General features: G+C 51.1%; 1 protein-coding gene across 2 annotated transcripts in view; it reads right to left on the bottom strand.

Moving 5' to 3' along the window:
* Nucleotides 1–17,769, bottom strand: part of UNC5D (unc-5 netrin receptor D) — a 90,967-nt gene that overhangs the window by 15,125 nt on the left and 58,073 nt on the right. The window contains exons 5-11 of one of the 2 annotated variants that reach the window (XM_048287365.1): nucleotides 16,556–16,736; nucleotides 16,184–16,351; nucleotides 15,544–15,708; nucleotides 6,315–6,500; nucleotides 4,381–4,758; nucleotides 2,487–2,571; nucleotides 674–842 (exon numbers count right to left, since the gene is read on the bottom strand). In XM_048287365.1, coding sequence (XP_048143322.1) covers nucleotides 674–842; nucleotides 2,487–2,571; nucleotides 4,381–4,758; nucleotides 6,315–6,500; nucleotides 15,544–15,708; nucleotides 16,184–16,351; nucleotides 16,556–16,736 — 1,332 coding nt within the window. The remainder of the gene's footprint in view (nucleotides 1–673; nucleotides 843–2,486; nucleotides 2,572–4,380; nucleotides 4,759–6,314; nucleotides 6,501–15,543; nucleotides 15,709–16,183; nucleotides 16,352–16,555; nucleotides 16,737–17,769) is intronic. The other variant, XM_048287366.1, reaches the window with a different exon arrangement.

Raw genomic sequence — 17,769 nt, 5'->3', positions numbered from 1 at the left:
AAGTTAAAAAATTACCTTGAAGGTTCAAGTCAATAAGCAAACCTTGAACAACAGCTGGGGTTTGACTTCCTTCCAGAACTCCCATTACAGCCATGTTTACCTCCAGCAAAAACTCCCTCTGCTCTGCCTTTGCTGCTCAGTCCTGCCCTGCAGCCCCGCCAGGAGGAGCTGCACCCTGTGACCCTGTGACCCTTTGTCCTTCTGTCTCTGTGACTCTGTGTCCTTCTGTCCCCACGTCCTTGTGTCCCTGTGTCCCTCTGTCCCTGTGTCCCTCTGTTCCTGTGTCTCACTCCTCAGTGATTCCAGGCTGCTTGTGGCCAGCCCTGCTGGAGCTGCCCAAGGGCTGAGTAAATCTGAGTTAGGAAACCTGGCCTGGCCTGGGGATGGTTTAAAGCAGAGCAAAATCTAGGTCGGGGTTCAGAGAGGGAAAGGACAGGCTGCAGTTATGGGATCCATGGATGGGGTTTGTAGCCATAAAGTTTTGCACACCTTGGCAAAACAGCCGAAAACAATTCTGCTGCTTCTTCACAAAGTGCAAAATCTTGGTTTTGTTGCTGTAATTGTTTCTCTCAGCTGTCTCTCTGTGCCTATCCCTGACAGAATGTCTGACCTGCGCCTGCACCAAGGGTTAATTCCACTTCCATCGTGGGCACAGGCTGGGGGCTGAGCTTACCTCCCACTTCCCCTGCTGAGTCCTCCTTTTGAGGTGGATGTTCCAGTGCTGGGGGTCGGCGTGGGCGCAGTGCGGGATGGTCAGCGCGAAGGGAGTGCTCACGCTCAGCTCGGGGGGCCCGCAGCTCACCTCGGGCCCCAGCAGCACCTCGGGGCCCTCTGGCTCAAGGCTTGGGGCAGCAAAGACAAGAGCGGCTGTCAGGAGTGAGAATTCACTGACATTCTGCTACAGAGTAAGATAAGCTCATTTCTGCTCCTTTCACGTGGAAGCAGCAGCTGCAGATGAAACAAACCCATTAGACCCATCTAACTCCAATCAGTGGCCGGTCAGTTTAGGGTTCTGGTATTTAAAATACATTTCAATTTGTTTAACCCAAATCCAGCACTGAAACTGCTCTGTGCCAGCCAGCCCCGCTTCGAGCACCAGCTGGTCCCGTCCCTGCCGTGCTCTGCCTTCAAACGCTGCCATCAACAATATTTTCACAGGAGCGAAGATAAAACAAATTATGGTTTAAAAAACACAGGCTCATAAATTTTTCCAGATTGTGTGTGATCTCCCTGCTTTGAAAACCCATTTATATTCTGCAGGAGGAGCGAGCCCAGTGACTTACACAGGCTCAGGGACAGGGCTCTGCTTGGATTTAGGACTGGGCAAAGTGGAACCATGTCTGTGGCACCAGGACAGGCAGGGGAGACCCCACCAGCACAGCTGAGCTCCAGGGATTCACCTGGGCTGAATGAACGGCTGCTGCATCCTCTGCCTGCTGACTGAAATGTCGGAGAAGAATCTGCTTTTCTTCCCTCCCACTCAAATTTAACCCAGCCCCGCATCCACGTGTTTTCTGCATCTCTTGGAATAAACACCTGGGCAGGAGCAGTGCCAGAGCAGAGGAGACTCACTTGGACACTGAGCCAGCAATGAAGTCTCTTGCCCTGTGGGTTTTGGTGCTGTTTGGTTGTATTTTAATTCACTGGGGTTGTGTGATCCCCATTATCAGCTTCTAAATGACTGGGCACGCAGCTCCCTCCTCAGATTACAGCAAATGGTGTTTCCAAGATAAAAAATGAGAGGAGGAACCTCAAACCAAGATAAAAATTAGGGAAAGGACCTCAACCAAGACAAAAGTAAGAAGATACACTAATAAAACCAGGATATAAAAAGGGGAAAAGCCCAAGCTCACTTGGGTACCCCATTCCAGTGCCCCTGGTGACACCCTGACGTGCAGCCCTGGGCTCAAATCCCTCAGGTTCCAAATCCAAGCTGGCTCTGCGCACAGCTCTGCCATCTCCCAGCTCGGTGGGGCTGTAGCTGTGGGTGCTCAGAAAATGCACTTTGAAAACACCATCCCTGCTGGAAAGGCTGGAATGTTCCAGGCCCTCCCTGCAGTCTGTGTACCAGTGTTGCTGAGAGGGAGACTGCAGGGGAGGAAGAAAAGCCACAACAGGGTAACAAAAAAAGGCCAATTTCTTGTTTTCTTTTTTCAAGTGCCACAACAATAAATTCTGCCGAAGCCTCGGTGCTTCCAAGTGTCCAAAAATATCAAAGCACCCCCGGAGCCTGAGCTGCAGCTGCTGAGTTCCCCCTGAGCAGGGAGAGGAGAAGGGAGCAGCAGGCCCACGATCTCCTTTGGCAGCATGTCCAAGGTTTCCATGGATTTCACGGGAGCATCGCTCCAAGGCCACTTTTGTGTCCCTCACAGGGTCACAGCAGGGTGGGCACAGCAGCAGTGGGGACGAGGAGTGACTCCTGCACGTTCCACATGCAGTAAAGGAGGCAGATCCATGATCCTGGGTCTGTGTTTGTGTGCTCTCACCTGGACTCCTTCTGCGTGATGGCCAGGTAGATCTCCCACGAACTCTCCTCAGGAATAGCTCCGTGTGGGATCAACAGACTGACCCCTGCAAAAGAACAAGGGCAGGACTGACCCTTGGGAAGGGCAGGGATGTAAGGGACAGGGAACACACACCCCAGGGACCAGCCCTAAGGGAATGTTCCTCTGAATTCCTGCTTGGAATGGCAATGTCACCAGATGAAAGGAAAAGAAATGATTAAAGGAAATAAAGCTGTTACTTTTCCATTAAAGGAAAAGACATCTAATTTCCCAAAAAGCCTCTTGAAAGCTCTTTCCCCCTTTCCTTTTTGAAATCAAACCTGATCATTGTGGGGTCCCGGGGAATCTCGTCATGGAGAGAGCCCCTGCCCCAGCCTGAGCCTGCAGGGCGATCACCCCTTTGTTCCTACACATCCCAGCCCCTGGATCCAAGTGACCCCATTCTCCTTTTACACCACCAGAGGGAATCAGAAGTTAACAAGGGAGTTTTCCACTGGGTACCACTGGAATTAAACTGCTTTATATCTCCCTCTCAGGAGAGGAGGGATGTGTTTGACTGCATCTGTCACACACTGCAGAGCCTCGGAGAGGCACTGACTTGATCACACTGGAATTTACAACTGCTTAGCAAAGCTGATCTTACATAAAGGCAGCAGAATTACATAAATTGCAAGTGGACCAAATACATATTTTAATAATCTAATTGATGGGACTATCATTACATAAAGTAGCTAAATATACAGTATGAGGGAATTCTTAATTCATGCCTTCACTCAGTGCCTCTGCAATGTTCCTTCCTCAACACAAATCCAGTCTGTGGAGAAATGCAAACATTCCACGTGTTGTGCATGACAGTGCAGCCCTGGACTGTCGCTGTTATCAATCCTCTCTAAACACAAACCACGTTTTTTATGGTAACCTTTAACGCACCCGTTTTATGGGACATGAAGGATAAAGCTCTAAATCATCCAGTTCAACCAGAGAGCAGCAGATAATCCCAGAGCCACTGGTCAAACGAAAACAAAGCTGAATTTAAAGTGAATAAATGTCACTGCAGTTTGAAGGATGATAACCCTTAGCTGGCAATGGGGTATCTGGCTTTTTGTGCTGCCTTTTGGAGAGAGAAGATGCCCAAGGTAAGGATTGTGGCTCAGGGTGAAGCAAACACAGCCCTGTGGTACAACTGCAGGGCTGGGACCCTGACAGCCTTTGCTGGCTCTGAGCTGCTGTTCAGCTCATTTCACAAACAATTCTGAAGTCTCAAAGATGTCCCACAAAGCCCTGAAGTCACGGAACTCCTGACACAAAGCAAAGGGAACATCCCAGCCAGCACCCAGCCCGGGATGGGGCTGACTCGGAAGGGCCCCGCTGTGGGAATTGTGCACCTTTTGCTCCAAGAAAGCGGAAACAGACAGGTAGGAAGGGGCAGGACCCTGGTGGGCAGTGGGGCTGTCCCCAGGCCTGGCTGTCCCTCTGCCCCCCAGGCAGGGCTGTGGGGCCCGGTGCTGCTGCTGGAACGTGAGCTCCTTACATAAGATCCAGAATCGACCCCTTCCCGGGGAGCCTTTCCTTTGGAGCAGGATCCAAGCAAGCCACAGCTTTGATTAATGTGACTTTCATGCTGAACACATCAAGAGAGGCAGTAATTTAGAACAGTTCAAACAGGCATAATGCCTCCTCACTCCTCAGCCCAGGCTTCCCTCTGATCACTTGTGTCCTGTGTGGGCAACGTGCCCTACTTCCCAAAATTTGCATTAACGGGGCCCCTACTTCTCCTTTCCTGGCATTTTTTTTTAGATTTCGTTATAAAACGCGGCATCAAGCAGCCTAATCTAAAATTCTTTTATGTGCTTTTAATGAGAAAGGATCCACCCACCTGTGTTTGGAACCACCAAACGGCCCCCCAGGTGCCCGAACAGGGCCGTGGTCCTCAGCTCGCTGCTGGTGGAGATGGAGGCCAGGTTCTGGATGTACATGGCCTTGTTCCTGGCCTGGATTGTCCCGAAGGCCCTGTGGTTCCCGTGGGGGAAGGTCCCGGGGTGGGCCTTGCTCTGGTACTCAGCTCTCTCGGTGACACCCAGGGACACCATGAAGGAGCTCTGCACCTTGACCTTGATGTCTGCCAGGGGGTTGAACAGCGACGACTCCGTCATCAGCTCCTTGTCCAGGGGGTCCTGCAGGCAGATGGGGCCGCTGTAGGTCCTGCTGACCGTCAGGTCGGGCTGCAGGGACGAGTTCAGGAGCAGGGAGTTACCTGTGGGCACAGGAGCAGGGGGGTGTCACGGAGGGAGGGGACACCTGAGAGATCCCTTCCCGAGCCCTCCCCGTTCCCGCTGGGACTCGCTCTGCCCTCCTCGAGCTCTCAGAGCTCAGAATCACACCAGGCCACGTCAGAGAACAGAGGAACTGATGCAAAGATCCGACACATTTCATGCTTCCCACACCTGAGGCAGCTCCGAGGAATCCAAGGAGGAGCCTCCTTTTGTTTTGGATTCAAGTTTGTGAGTTTGCCCTTTTTTCCCTCTTGTTGTTTTCTTTCCTTACATTAAACCCCACTGAGTGACAACATCTTCCCGCAGACCTTTTACACAAACCCACAACGTCATGCCTGAGGGAAACTGGGCTGAAAGGGAAGTGGGACAAGAGTAATACAGGGAAAGACACCACAGTTATTCATTTAGAGGCATTTTACCTCAAAAAACACTCTGAAAAATGAGAAGGAGTGGCTGGATTTAGGGCCTGAACCCTTGAGCTGTTTGGTTTTGTGGTGGGATCTTTTACTTTGGTTGTTTAGTTTTTTTAGTTGGGTATTTTCAGAGCATCCAGAACGAAAGGTTTTAAGCATTAAGGCAAGCAAACAATTCCCCAGACTCAAAACAAGATTCAAACTGAACCACAAAGGAAAATGTTCCTATCTGAGGCAGTCATTGAGATTTACACAGCCCTAATTAAAGGTTTGGATTTAGAAATGGATGAATGAACCTCCTTCAAACGTCCTTGTCTGCCAAGCCCTTTTCCCAATTTCTTGCAAGTCATGCTTGGTGAGGAACGTCTCCAGGAAATAAAGAAACTGTAAAAACAACACCACAAAACCCCCCCAAACAAACTCTGCAACATATTTCCCTTTTCTGAAGAGAGAACAGAGACATGGGGACACTTTCACACCCCGCCCACACTCCCACCCACCCACAATCAGGCAGGTCTGAGGTAGAATGGCAGCACAGCATCAGAGAAACATTCTGCTTTCATCCCCATTTCTCTCCCTCCCCACCTTCCTGCTCAAAGGAAACAACGTTCCTGAAAACCCGAGAAGTGATTTTAGTAAATGTTTTGTCCGTATTTTATGGCACTGGTGGGGTTTTTTCTAGAATTTTAGGGGTCTTTTTTAACAAAACCAGTTTTACACACATTTATTCCCCACAGACCGTGGTGTCTGTGTGTTACAGCAGGTCACAAACCACTTCCAGCTGGGGGTCTCAGATTATCAGTAAAAGAATAATCCCTTTTCTTGGAGTGAGGGCAAGGTCTGAACTGAGAACAGGAGGGAAGTACAGCTGTGCTGCCTGGGCTTGCTCTGGTTTGGTTCTTTGCTTTAGTTTGAGCTTTCCCTAAGTCAGTGCAGAAGGTGGGGACAGCATTTCTAAAGCATCTGGAGTGTGGCCAAGAAGGATTCTGTGTCTGTGGGACACCCCAGAGCCAGTTCCAGGGTCCCTGGCCCTGCCCTGGCTGCCCCAAACCCCCCTCCCCAAATCCAGGCGTGCCTGAGCAGTGGGAGCTCTGCAGAGAAGAGAAGGAAATTGCCGCACTAACCTTGTCTGACTGTTTTAAAATTAAAAGTCTGGAAGCCTCCCGTGAGTGCAGAGGAATCAATGACATCCACGCCGTACTCACTCTGACTGCGCCGGTACAGGGTCACCCCCAGCGCCAGCACGGCCACCGCCAGCACCGCCGCCGCCAGCCCCGAGTACAGCGCGATGTCCCCGCCGCGCTCCACATCTGCGGGGACAAGAACAGCGCTCAGAGCGGCCGGGGACACGGGGGGACACGGGGGGACACGGGGAGACACGGGACACGGGGGGACACGGGGAGACACGGGGGACACGGGGGGACATGGGGGACACGGGGGGACACGGGGAGACACGGGGGACACGGGGGGACATGGGGGACACGGGGGGACATGGGGGACACGGGGGGACACGGGACACGGGGGGACACGGGGGGACACGGGGGGACACGGGGGGACACAGGGCAAGTGGAGACACTGACGTGGAGCTGGGCAGGAGCACAGGCAGTGCTGGAAAACAAGGGCTGAGAGGGTGAGCGGAATTCCCGATGGATCACCACAAACTGGAGAGCCTGCTCTGGGTCAGGGATGGATCCCTGCATCCTGCAGAGCCTGCTCTGGGTCAGGGATGGATCCCTGCATCCTGCAGAGCCTGATGTGGGTCAGGGATGGATCCCTGCATCCTGCAGAGCCTGATGTGGGTCAGGGTGGCACCGTGGTCCACGCAGGTTTCAGGTGGGCAGGTTGGACGGGAAAGGCAGCAGAGCTCTCCCCTCTCGGAGCACGAGCTGTGCCATCGCCTCCCGTTCCCGTTCCAGCCCCACGGCAGCGTTAACCTGGGTGGGACTGCAGCCAGGGAGGGCTGCTTGAGGCACCAGCAGGAGTTTTCAGCAATTGCTGCTTTCCAGGCATGTGGAAGCTTTAGGCTGGAATTCTGGAGCTGATCCAGGAGGTCATGAATCCTGAGAAGCAGCCTGGGACAACAGCAGCGCTCCATCCCCCCCAGCCATGAACTCACAACCAAGCTTTCTACGACTTCCAACTCTTCCAGCAGAGAAAAGGAATTCACTGCTGTGACAGAATGGATCCAAATGAAGCCTGCAATATGCCATAATTGAAATATCCAGCCCTGCTATCCTCGATCTGCTGGGATTTGGGAAAATTAAATCATGAAATTAAATCACTTGGGAGGTCCCCTTAGGGGGTCCTTCGGTGGCTCCCTGAATTCCCAGCTCCAGGGTGGGGGGAGGGAGCCCAGAGCCCACCCTGGGCATGGTCTGGGTCCTGCTGGGGGCTTCTCCTGGCATGGCAGAGCCCCGGGAACAGAACCTGGATTTACTCATGGCCAACGAGAGCAATGAAACATCACTGGGAAATGCAGAGTGCTCAGTGTCAGTGAACGAACTGCACTGCACAGAAATAGGGTGGAAAGTTAAAATCAGCATTTAATAAATAGCCAATTATGGAAATTACTTAATTACTGTTTGGGAGGAGGCTTCTGTTGTGCTTTTCTGCTGCAAGTCAGATAATTTCATTTTAGCTGAGTTTTGAAAACGAACATGAAAGTTCAGACTGTTGAGATGAAAGGAAGGAGCACCTCTGGGCAGCATTTCCTTGGCTCAACACTTCCGGATGAAAAAAGTGTCTGAAAAGTGCCAGCAGCCCCAGCTGGACGTCCTGGGAAGGGGCTGGGCACCCACAGCTCCCTCCCAGCAGGGAAACGCCCCAGGAATGGCAGCACCAGGACCCCCAGTCCCTAAACCCTGCTCCAGGTGCTGGGAACGATGCTGGGACTCCAATCAAAAGTAAAATCAAATGTTTGGTTCAAACATCCTTAACAGAAAACATCCCTCCCATCCCCGCTCTCCAACTGGTCCCAGTCAACCCCAGCCACGAGATTCCAGCATCCCACTCAACCCGAAATAAATGTTTTGGTATCAGTTTTACCAGAACCACTATTTAGCCACAAAAAAACCCCTGCAAAATTTCTGCTGTATTTTCAAATAATCTCCAAATGGAAAATGGTTCTGCTTTTCACACATTCACAACTTGCTGGGAAAGAAAAAAGAAAAATCACAAAGTTTGCATGGAAATATCAGCTTTGAGGAGGAATCCACCTTCTGTGGCAGGTCACGGCAGGAAACCACATTGAACAAACTCAAGAAGTTACAAAATTCAACTTCTTAGAACAATTCCACTGCCACACGGTTCTACCAAATCAATCACTACAGAGAAGCATTTTTTTCCCTGAAGCGTTTTTTCCTCACTTTTTCCATTAGATCTCCCCTTGAAAAATGCTGGGAAGAGAATTTTGAGCGTTTTAGGCTCAGTTAGGGACTGCAGAGAGGTAAGATATCAGCTGACAATGTAACAATGGGGGAGGCCAGATGGAAAAAGCAAATGCAAACCCCCAGGGGCACAAAGGCAAACTGGAAATGGCTCAGATCAGACCAAGACAACACAAATCCCGATCCAAAGCCCCACTCCCACAGCTCTGTTTCCTTCCCCAGTACCAGGTGCAGAAAGCAAAGTACAGATAATAATTACATTTCTATTCCTTCCCATTTCCTATTCCCAAGCTGCTTTGATGTTACAGGGAATTAATTATGAAACGCTATTGTTGACTTAATTTCTGTGGGTAATGAGAGCAATGAATGAGGCAGGAGAAGGGAGGTGATGGATCTCCAGAAACCCAGGAACAATTGGGGTCTTTCCCAGGGAGCCATCGAGAGCTCGTGGTTACTGCACCACAAAGCATCTTTAACTGTTCCCTTTGCATCATTACTTTAAAAAAGGAAAGTGCAGAAAATCTGAAATTACCTCTTCTGCCTTGCTGGGATGAGGAATTACTGAGTCAGAAAGGTGCAGAAATACCCTGGCAGGAGAAGTTCCAGCCCCCAGGACAGCAATGGGGGGAGAATCTCAGAATCTCCTGCCCTCCAAAGCAGAACATGAGCCACTCCTCAGGTGCTCACTGTGAGCAACTGCAATTTCTGACTCTAAATCTCCTCAAGTGCTTCAGCCTCTCCTTTTCCATCGATTCCCACGCCAGGCAATTCCAGTTTCCCACTTTTAAACCATTGTACGTGGGTTAAAGATGAGAGGGAGAGCATAGAATCCAAAAAAAATGGGAACAGTTTGACTCAAGCAAAATCTTTCTGAGGAGAAGAATTTTCTTTTCATTGAGAACTTTAACTGGACACTGGTCTATAAATTTTATGATTAAAACCTCTCACAGGAATTCTTCCTGAGGTTCCTTCCCTGTAATAAAATGGTCACTGCTCTGTTCTGTGGAGTCACCCAGGTGATCCCATAACTGCCCCACTGCCAGGAAAAGCCACCACAAACCCCAAGGGACCACAGAGTTCAGAGGCAAAGGATCCTTTCCAGGATTTAGTGGATTCTTAAACAGCTTTATGCTAAAAGGGGCAAACCCAGAGTGACTCAGTATTCCCTGAATTACTCCCATGGAACACAACTCCATGAGAAAGGAGCCTTTCTTCTTGATTTAGGATTTTGGTCTTTCTTTAGAAACAATCCCTGTTTTTTTTTAAAGTAATTTTCATCTCTTCACCTTCTAATCTTTTCTTTTGGAGAATTCCTTCCATGGGAGATTAGAAATTAAGGGAAGGAGGAAATCTGGGGGAGCACAGTGAGGTTCTGCTTTTATTTTTTTCCCAGAAGGGAACAAAGTGGAAACCAACCAAACAAACTAGAGAAGCAAACATTTATAGTCAACCAATTATTCCTTAATGAGCTGCATCCTCCCAGCCCAGGGGCGGGAGGGACCCTGGCAGGCACTGCGAGTTTTATCCCTTCCTGCTCCAGGATCCATGTTTGTGGTAATTGCAGCCCATTTTTCACTCCACCTCCTGACACTGTTACACAACATTTATTGAAAGCACATTTGATGGTAATGAAGTTTCTATTAACTATGATTAAGTTTCATAAAGCACCTGAAGATAATTTAAGATGTGCAGGAGCAGAAAATGAAACATTTGGTTTAGTACATTAGGAGACGTAATTGATTAAATTATCTCATTTACAAGGAGTGCTTTGCAGAGGCTGTGCAGGGCACACAGCAGGGACAGGAGATCCCGGGATCCTTGGCAGGAGATCCCGGAGGTTCTTCCGCTCCCCTTCCCGAGCTCCCCATCACTCCCACAGCCCAAAGCCCTTTTCCTCACTCTTGGAGCACGAAGATCAAAAGTCAGGGACTCGGGTAAGAGATCATTCAGTGGAGCAGGTTGTCCCTCAATTATCTTCATAATTGGCTTTGATTTTGCATTGCTGATGAGTCAGGAAGTCCTGGAGCAGTTCCGGCTCCGAGAGCAGCAGCGAGCTGCGCGCTGTGTCCCTGCCCCGGGCTGGAACCCAGCCCCTTCCATCTCCAGGCCTGTCACAGCCCAAATCAATCCCACTGCAGCTCCTTTTTGGGTCAATCAGAAAATCAAGCCATTTGACTGAGATTCTCTCCATTTTCTCTACGAAATGGAGCTGCACAGACGAACAAATGGAACTCACTGCCTGCGCCCAGCCTGGCACAGAGCAGCCATGGGGGGGACTTCTCAGGGCGTGACTCTGGGGACACCCAGGCAAACCCAAAGCAGAAATGCTCAAGGCAACCTCAGCACCTTTTGCAGCTCCCTAACTTTGATTTTGGGTACCCTGAGAAACACTAAGAACCAGGAATGTGAAATCACAGAATCACCAAGGGTGGAGAAGCCCTCGGAGATCACCAGCAGCACCACCGTGGTCAGCACCAACCACGGCCCCGGGTGCCACCTCCAGGGCAGAGCACTCCACCCCCTCCCTGGGCAGCCCCTGCCAATGCTTTACAGCCCTTTCCATGGGGAAATTCCTCCTGATGTCCGACCTGGCCCTCCCCTGGCACAGCTCGAGGCTGTTCCCTCTCGTCCTGTCCCTTGTGCCCCTGGTGCCACTCCCCTGTCAGGGCTCTGGGCAGAGCTGCAGGTGCAGGACAGCAGCCCCAGGGCAGTGCAGAGATGATCCCCAGGCACAGGGAAAGGCACAGAATCGCCCTCCAGGTGAAGCAGGAAGCCTGGAGGGAGCTGAGCAAGGTCAGAGCCAGCAGCGGAACCAGATCTGCACCAAGGACCCCAAACTCTTGCATTAATTCCTGTTTTTCCAATTCCAAGTGCTCCAGAGATCGATGCCAAGCCTGGAGCCAGGGCTCCCTGTCAGACACAAACCGCTGAGGATGAGCACTCCCCTGGCTCACCCTGAAGCTGGGAGCACAGAGCTGCTCCCAAGATGCTCTCAGCAGATGCTAAAGCCTCTCATAAACCCTTGGCTCCTACTTAGCTCCTAAACAAATAACCCAAATGGCAGAGAAGATGAGGAGAATCATATTTACAAGAGAAAAAAAACAACTTACTTTGGGATTTTATTTCATGAAGAGATTTTTTATCTGAGAGAGAGAGCGAGAGGGAGAGAGGGAGAAAGTTGCACTTAATAAATTTACATGGAGCGTATCTATTTCCTATATTGCTTCTGTCTCACGCTATAAATGAAACATTTTCTCCTCATTTGCTGACAATATGAATATTTTATGTTGTCCATATTTTTCTCTTCATCTTCTTTTTTTTTTTTTTCCCCCCCCTAAATCCCTTTCAGGATGTTCCTTCACAGCAATTTCTCACTTGGTTAATTCAGGTTATTTGTTGGCTCTATTGGATGTTGTTGTTTATTTACACCTCAGCAAGAAGGAAGTTCAATACTTTGCAGTGGATCATTGGCAAAGAGAGCCAGGTCAGAATTAATGATCCCTTTGTGTGTTTGATGTATGGAAAGGCTGGTGATGGGCACCTAAATTAGTTATAAAATATAAAAACGCCCAGTTTATTCACGTTTTTGTACCTAAACACCCCAATAATGGCACCTCTCCGTGTGTTTATGAACACACACATCCATGTGCCCCCAAGAGATGCAAATACGGGATAAAAGGGGTTTTCTGCAGGACTGACCTCTCAAAAATGAGCCTTCTCTGCCTCCCTCATACCAAGCATCTGAGTCACCATTTATAACCTAAAACCTGCCGAAGTAATCCCAAAAATGGGAGACTCAGGTGGATTATGAGGCTCCTTCTCTTGTTTCCAATGTTTGTGAGGATGCTCAGTTTAGAAACACTTAGCCCAGGAGATCGTTGGATTTTGGCTTTGCCACAAACCTGGTGGGATGGGATTTTTTCCCTGCCCAAGGCTGGTTTTGGTTTCACAGGAAACTGAGGCACAAAAACACCCAGTGAGGAGAGTCAGACCGGAGTCTGCAGGGGAGCAAACCCTTCCCTGCTGCTGGCACGGGGCTGTCTGCAGCAAACTGCAAAGGGAAAAGCATTTCCCAAGAACTGGGAGATTCCTGGATCCAGGAGCCTCCTGGCAGCAGCACCAGGGCTGCCTGGAAACTGGAAAATGAAATGATTTGTGATTGTTTGGGGTGCATTAGTGAAAATGTGTTTGCAGTTCAGTTCTTGTGGCCCTGCTTGTTTGTTTTGGTGTTGGGCACTGGGAGAAGAAATCAATAGGTTTTGAAGTCAGGAAAAATAACTTTAAAGCAAACAGATAAAAGTAAAACAAAAAGCTCTCAAAAAAAACCCTCTCTCTTTTATTAAGCAAAGAGAAAGCTTTCACCTCTGCAAGAGAGGGAGAAATCCACCCTGGCAAAGCATCCAACTGGGAATACTGGGAAGGAATCAACACTGAGAGAACAAACAGGCCAGAAACCAGTGAGGTCCTGGGTCTGTCTGGGCTCAGAGTGACCTTTGCATCCCAGGGAGTCAATCTGGCAGCCCTGGAAACCTTTCATCTCTACCAAGCCCCACAGAAATCTTCCTCCTGCATCGAAGTTTGGGTCTGCACAACTGTTACGAGTTCCAGAAGAAATTCCCTGGAGGAAAAGCTCTTCCAGTTGCTCCTCAGGAAGGACAGGACCATGGGGATCCACCCAGGGAATCCAAGGCCAAAGGGAGCACGGGGATGTTCCCGTGTGCTGTCTTTGGTTTATTCCCAAACTCTCCTGTCAGGGACCGAATAAAGAACCTCAGAGTTGATCCATTTTATCCCCATTTCATTCAGTGCCTCCAGATCTGAACGCTCATCCCAAGGATCAGCATTTTCCCAGCCAGATCCAGGCTGGTTCTTCCCTGGTGTCCTCCGTTCTCACCCTCCCTTTCAGCTCAGTCCTTATTTGTTAACCAAAGGAATGTTTCTATTTTTGCCTCACGGAAGGAGCAAAGTTAACCAGTTGTGCCTGATAAAAAACCTCCCAGAGATTGCTTTGCTGTGGCTCAGGGCTGCATTTCCTCCACAACTCCCCACGGGATGAGAAGCGGAGAAGGAAAGGCACGTACTGGAAGATGAACAGGGGAGAAGAGATTTTTAAAAAATAGGGTAATTGCATCAATTGCTGTTAGCTGAGAAAGCAACTCCAGCCCTAAAAACACTGTGGCACAAGGACACCGGGACAGCTCCAGCCATAAAGGAGAGATAGGATCACACTCGGAGATGGAAGGAGCAGGAGACACGAACACTCCAGTCCAGCTGAACCCACACGGAAATGCAGCTCTTGGAGCAGAGGCTGGGGCTGCTGGACGGGCTTGGAGCCACCTGGGACAGGGGAAGGTGTCCCTGCCCATGGCAGGGGTGGCACTGGATGGGCTTTAAGGTCCCTTCCCACCCAAACCACTCCAGCATTCTGCGACTCCAGGACCTCCCCAGCCCAGGAAAAGGAGGGAATGAGTTTGTTTGAACCCCAAAGGCCTCACAGGGCAGAGCTGCCCCAGCTCCCTCAGTGCCAGAGGTTCCCTGGCACAACCCTGGCTCTGTCCCTGCGCCGCAGGGCATGGGCGAGGTGTGGCAGTGACCCACAGGCTGCCACAGGACCCCACAGGGGAAAGGAGGGAATTTGGGGCAGGACAGGAACATTTCCCACCTGCAGTGTGGCTGTTCCTGAAGGCCACCTTGAACTGACCCTGGGGACACCACAGACAGGGCCCAGGGGATGGCAGGGCCCCTCTGTGCAGCCTCAGCTGCAGCTCCTCACACCCCTTCCCACTCGTCCTCCTGCCAGCCCCCATGGATATGCTGATGGACACTGGGATGGATTTGGGATTGATCCAGCCAAAGGCAGGGACGGGCATTTGTCAATGGATAGGGAGGAGAAAACCCCAGTCCCACCACGCCAGTCCCCGAGAGCTGAATGAACGCCCTGCTCCCAAATCCTCTCTGCTTGTTCTTTCTTAAAACAGCGGGAAGGAAAAAAATCTGCATTTCATTTCTGCCCTTCAAAACACCAGAGCCTGTCTGCCTGACGCCTCGGAGCTGTTCTGCAACCCTGGGAATTTAAGTACTGGGATACACAGCCAGAGTGCTGAGTGCTCCCTCCCACCAAACTCCAGCAAAATCTGATTGAAGGTCTCAGCTGAGGTGTCTCTGAAGCCTGAATAAATACACAGGATGCTCTCTGCCACTGGGAAAGTGTTAAAATCTCAGGGCAAAAAAAGAGAATTCATTTTGTTTAGACAAGAAAAGGCAATGCAGAACCACAGAAACAAGGACAGAGGAGTAGTTAAACACGACATTAAAAACCCAGACATATCCTTGTTTACATCTCTCAGCCCTGGCACTCCTGATGGCTCCCAGGGCTGCTGTTCCACCTGACAAGGCGACAGCCCCTCCACAGGGACAGGAGCGGGCTCAGGGCAGGGATAAACTCGCAAATTCCTCCCGTGAGTGGCGCCTGCGCAGCTGCAGGGCTGCTCTGCCCGGCTCCCTGAGCTGTGGACAGCAGCAGCTTCCCAGTGCCAGATGCTTCCCAGACATTGATGAAGTGCAAAGCCTTTCCCAGGGAGCTGCAGATTTGCCTGGGTTTAACTCCTGTTAAAGGCAGCAAAAGGAGCAAACTCTGACCTTGACCGGCTCCTGCACCCGGAGCTCTCGTGGGGGGGCTTTGCCTACTTGCTTGCACGGAAAGGCAGAGGCTGAGGAGCACATTTGGTGGTGGAGGTCAGAGTTACACCCCGCAAACCCCCTGGATTTGGGTTTTTAGGATCATTCACAGGCAAGGAACGCGTGACACAAATCCAGCGACCCGGAAAATTTCAAACCACACACGGAAAACTGCCTCCCTTTTCACGGGAACAGTTCGGACACGAGAGTCCCACCCACACAGGTTCCCTGGACTCCAGCCCACCTTTCAGGCCAGTCCTAAAACCCCTCCCCAGCCCAGCCAGCTCACCTTGGATGCACAGCCCCTCGGTGCAGTTCTCCGACTCCTGGCTCAGGCCCTCGCAGTGCTTGCCCCCGTTCCTGGGGGCTGGCGCGGCGCATTCCCGCACCCTCAGGTGCTCACACTCGGGGCTGCACACCGACCACTCGCTCCACACCTCCCAGCTCCCGTCCACTGCGTGGGCAGGGGGAAAACCAGTCAGCACTGCTGGGGAGGTCCTGCAGCAACGCTCGTTTCGTCTCTCTCCCCCATAACTCGATGTTTAATATATTTCAGAGCGAACTTTTGCAAGATAAATAATGCTTTTAATGAAGTTCTCCGCTCACGTTTCTGTGTTTCTCTTTCTAGCGTTATCAACATCAGCTCCCCTCTCTAAACTAACCTCAGACCCCCACCCAGGTCCCCGATCTCTCCCCCTGAGCCAGGGGCTGTTCTGGCAGTGTTTCGATGGTGCCAGGGTTAAGTCCCAGCCCTGACACACGTGGCAAGCTCAGGCCAGAGGTGCCTGGCACTGCACTCACACCCACGCCAGGCTCGGCCTAAACACGGCTGCATTTCCCATTCCCTTCTCAACTCCCTGCCTGCTGCTTCCCACCGAAAGCTCTCTGTAAACGTGGTCCCCAAAGCCCTCCCTCCCCTGGGGACTCACCGGGGCAGAGGGAGGTGCAGGTGATTTTCTGCACGGACATGCCCTCGCAGAAGGCTCCCCCGTTGAGGGGCGCGGGGTTGGTGCAGGTGCGCGAGCGTTTCTGCCAGCCCCGGCCGCAGCGCGCGTTGCAGCTAGACCACTCCGTCCACGAGGACCAGCCCCCGTTCACTGCAAAACACCAACAGCTGTGGGGCTGTGGGGCTGTGCCAGAGCCCTCAGCACCGAACCCAGATCCATCCCAGCGGGAAGGGCTTGGCTGTGTGACCCTGCGTGTGCCACATTCCAATCAGTGCAGCAATTGCCGCACAAATCAAAGCAGGGCAGCAAGACCAGCACAGCCACCTCTGCCCCCCCCAGCCCCTCCTCACTGACCGTAGACCACCACAGTGGCTGACAGGCTCCTCCTCTTGGCCACGATGTTGGCAGCCATGCAGGTGTAGTTGCCCGAGTCGGACAGGCGCGCCTGGCGGATGATGAGGTTGTGGTCGGCCCTGGTGTCGATGTTCTCGTCCAGGTTGGAATCGATGGGCTCCTCGTTCTTCAGCCACTCCACCTGGCAGGGGAGGAGCACAGGAAAACGTGGAGGAGGCCAAAGGCACCTCATGACCTCATTAATTGGGTGGGGAAATGACTCCTTTGACTGGTAACCTAGAAAAGCTGATTTTTCCTCAGCCGAGAGAGAATAAGAAATATTTTTACATATTGCTCCTGCTGCACCATGCACTGTATGTTCAAACACTTGGACAACTACCAGTTCTACAAAACAGATACTAAGTATTATTAATTCCACTTTTTTGTGGAATATACAAAATTGATACCAAAAAAGATAAAAAATTGCCTGACACGGCACACAGAGGAAGAGCCAAGTCATCATCACAGATTCCCAGCTGACACAAACACCCTGAGAACAGAGGCCATTAGTGTTTGCTGCCATGCTCCATAAACCCTCTGAAATGCTGTGTACGATGCGTTCCAATCCATCTTCTCCAGTTCACCACCGCACGTCTCCGAGCACACCCAGGAATCACCCGCAAGGCACCTCTCTGCTCGAAACATTAACAGAAAATAGTCAAGGCATGGCAAGCTGCTGCTACAGCAGTGCAAAATTAAAAATAGAAATAAAATCAACGGATTCTATTAAAAGACCAAAGAATGGGGGTTATTTAACAGCTCTTCTAGACCTGCAGGAGCTCTGGCTGTGCCCTGCAGTCAAACTCCCTTCTCCACTCCGTTCAGATGAATAACCTTGTTTAGCAACTTGTGGAAGGACTTGGAACTTTGTGGTAATGAGCTTATGGCTGTGGTAGCTGCAGGCATTCATTAGCACTCAGCTCTGCGCAGATGGGCTGCAATTTGTACATTTTCCAGTTCCTAAACAAATCTGCAAATGCTGACCATCAAAGCCAATTACATTTGGTGCCAGACAGCAGATTCCCCTCCACAGCAGCACTCACGGCTTTGCTGGGACGGATCCAGCCCTGCACGTCCTGGCCAAGGGCTGGAAACTCACTGGGAAAAGGCTCCAGGTCTGGGGCACCTCATCCTATGGAATTAGATCATGATTTGACTCATCTGTGCAAAGAGGA

This window comes from Corvus hawaiiensis, chromosome 27, assembly GCF_020740725.1.
Source record: "Corvus hawaiiensis isolate bCorHaw1 chromosome 27, bCorHaw1.pri.cur, whole genome shotgun sequence".
NCBI lineage: Eukaryota > Metazoa > Chordata > Aves > Passeriformes > Corvidae > Corvus > Corvus hawaiiensis.
Note: the sequence above shows the minus strand (reverse complement) of the source record. Positions and strands in the feature narration are given on the sequence as shown.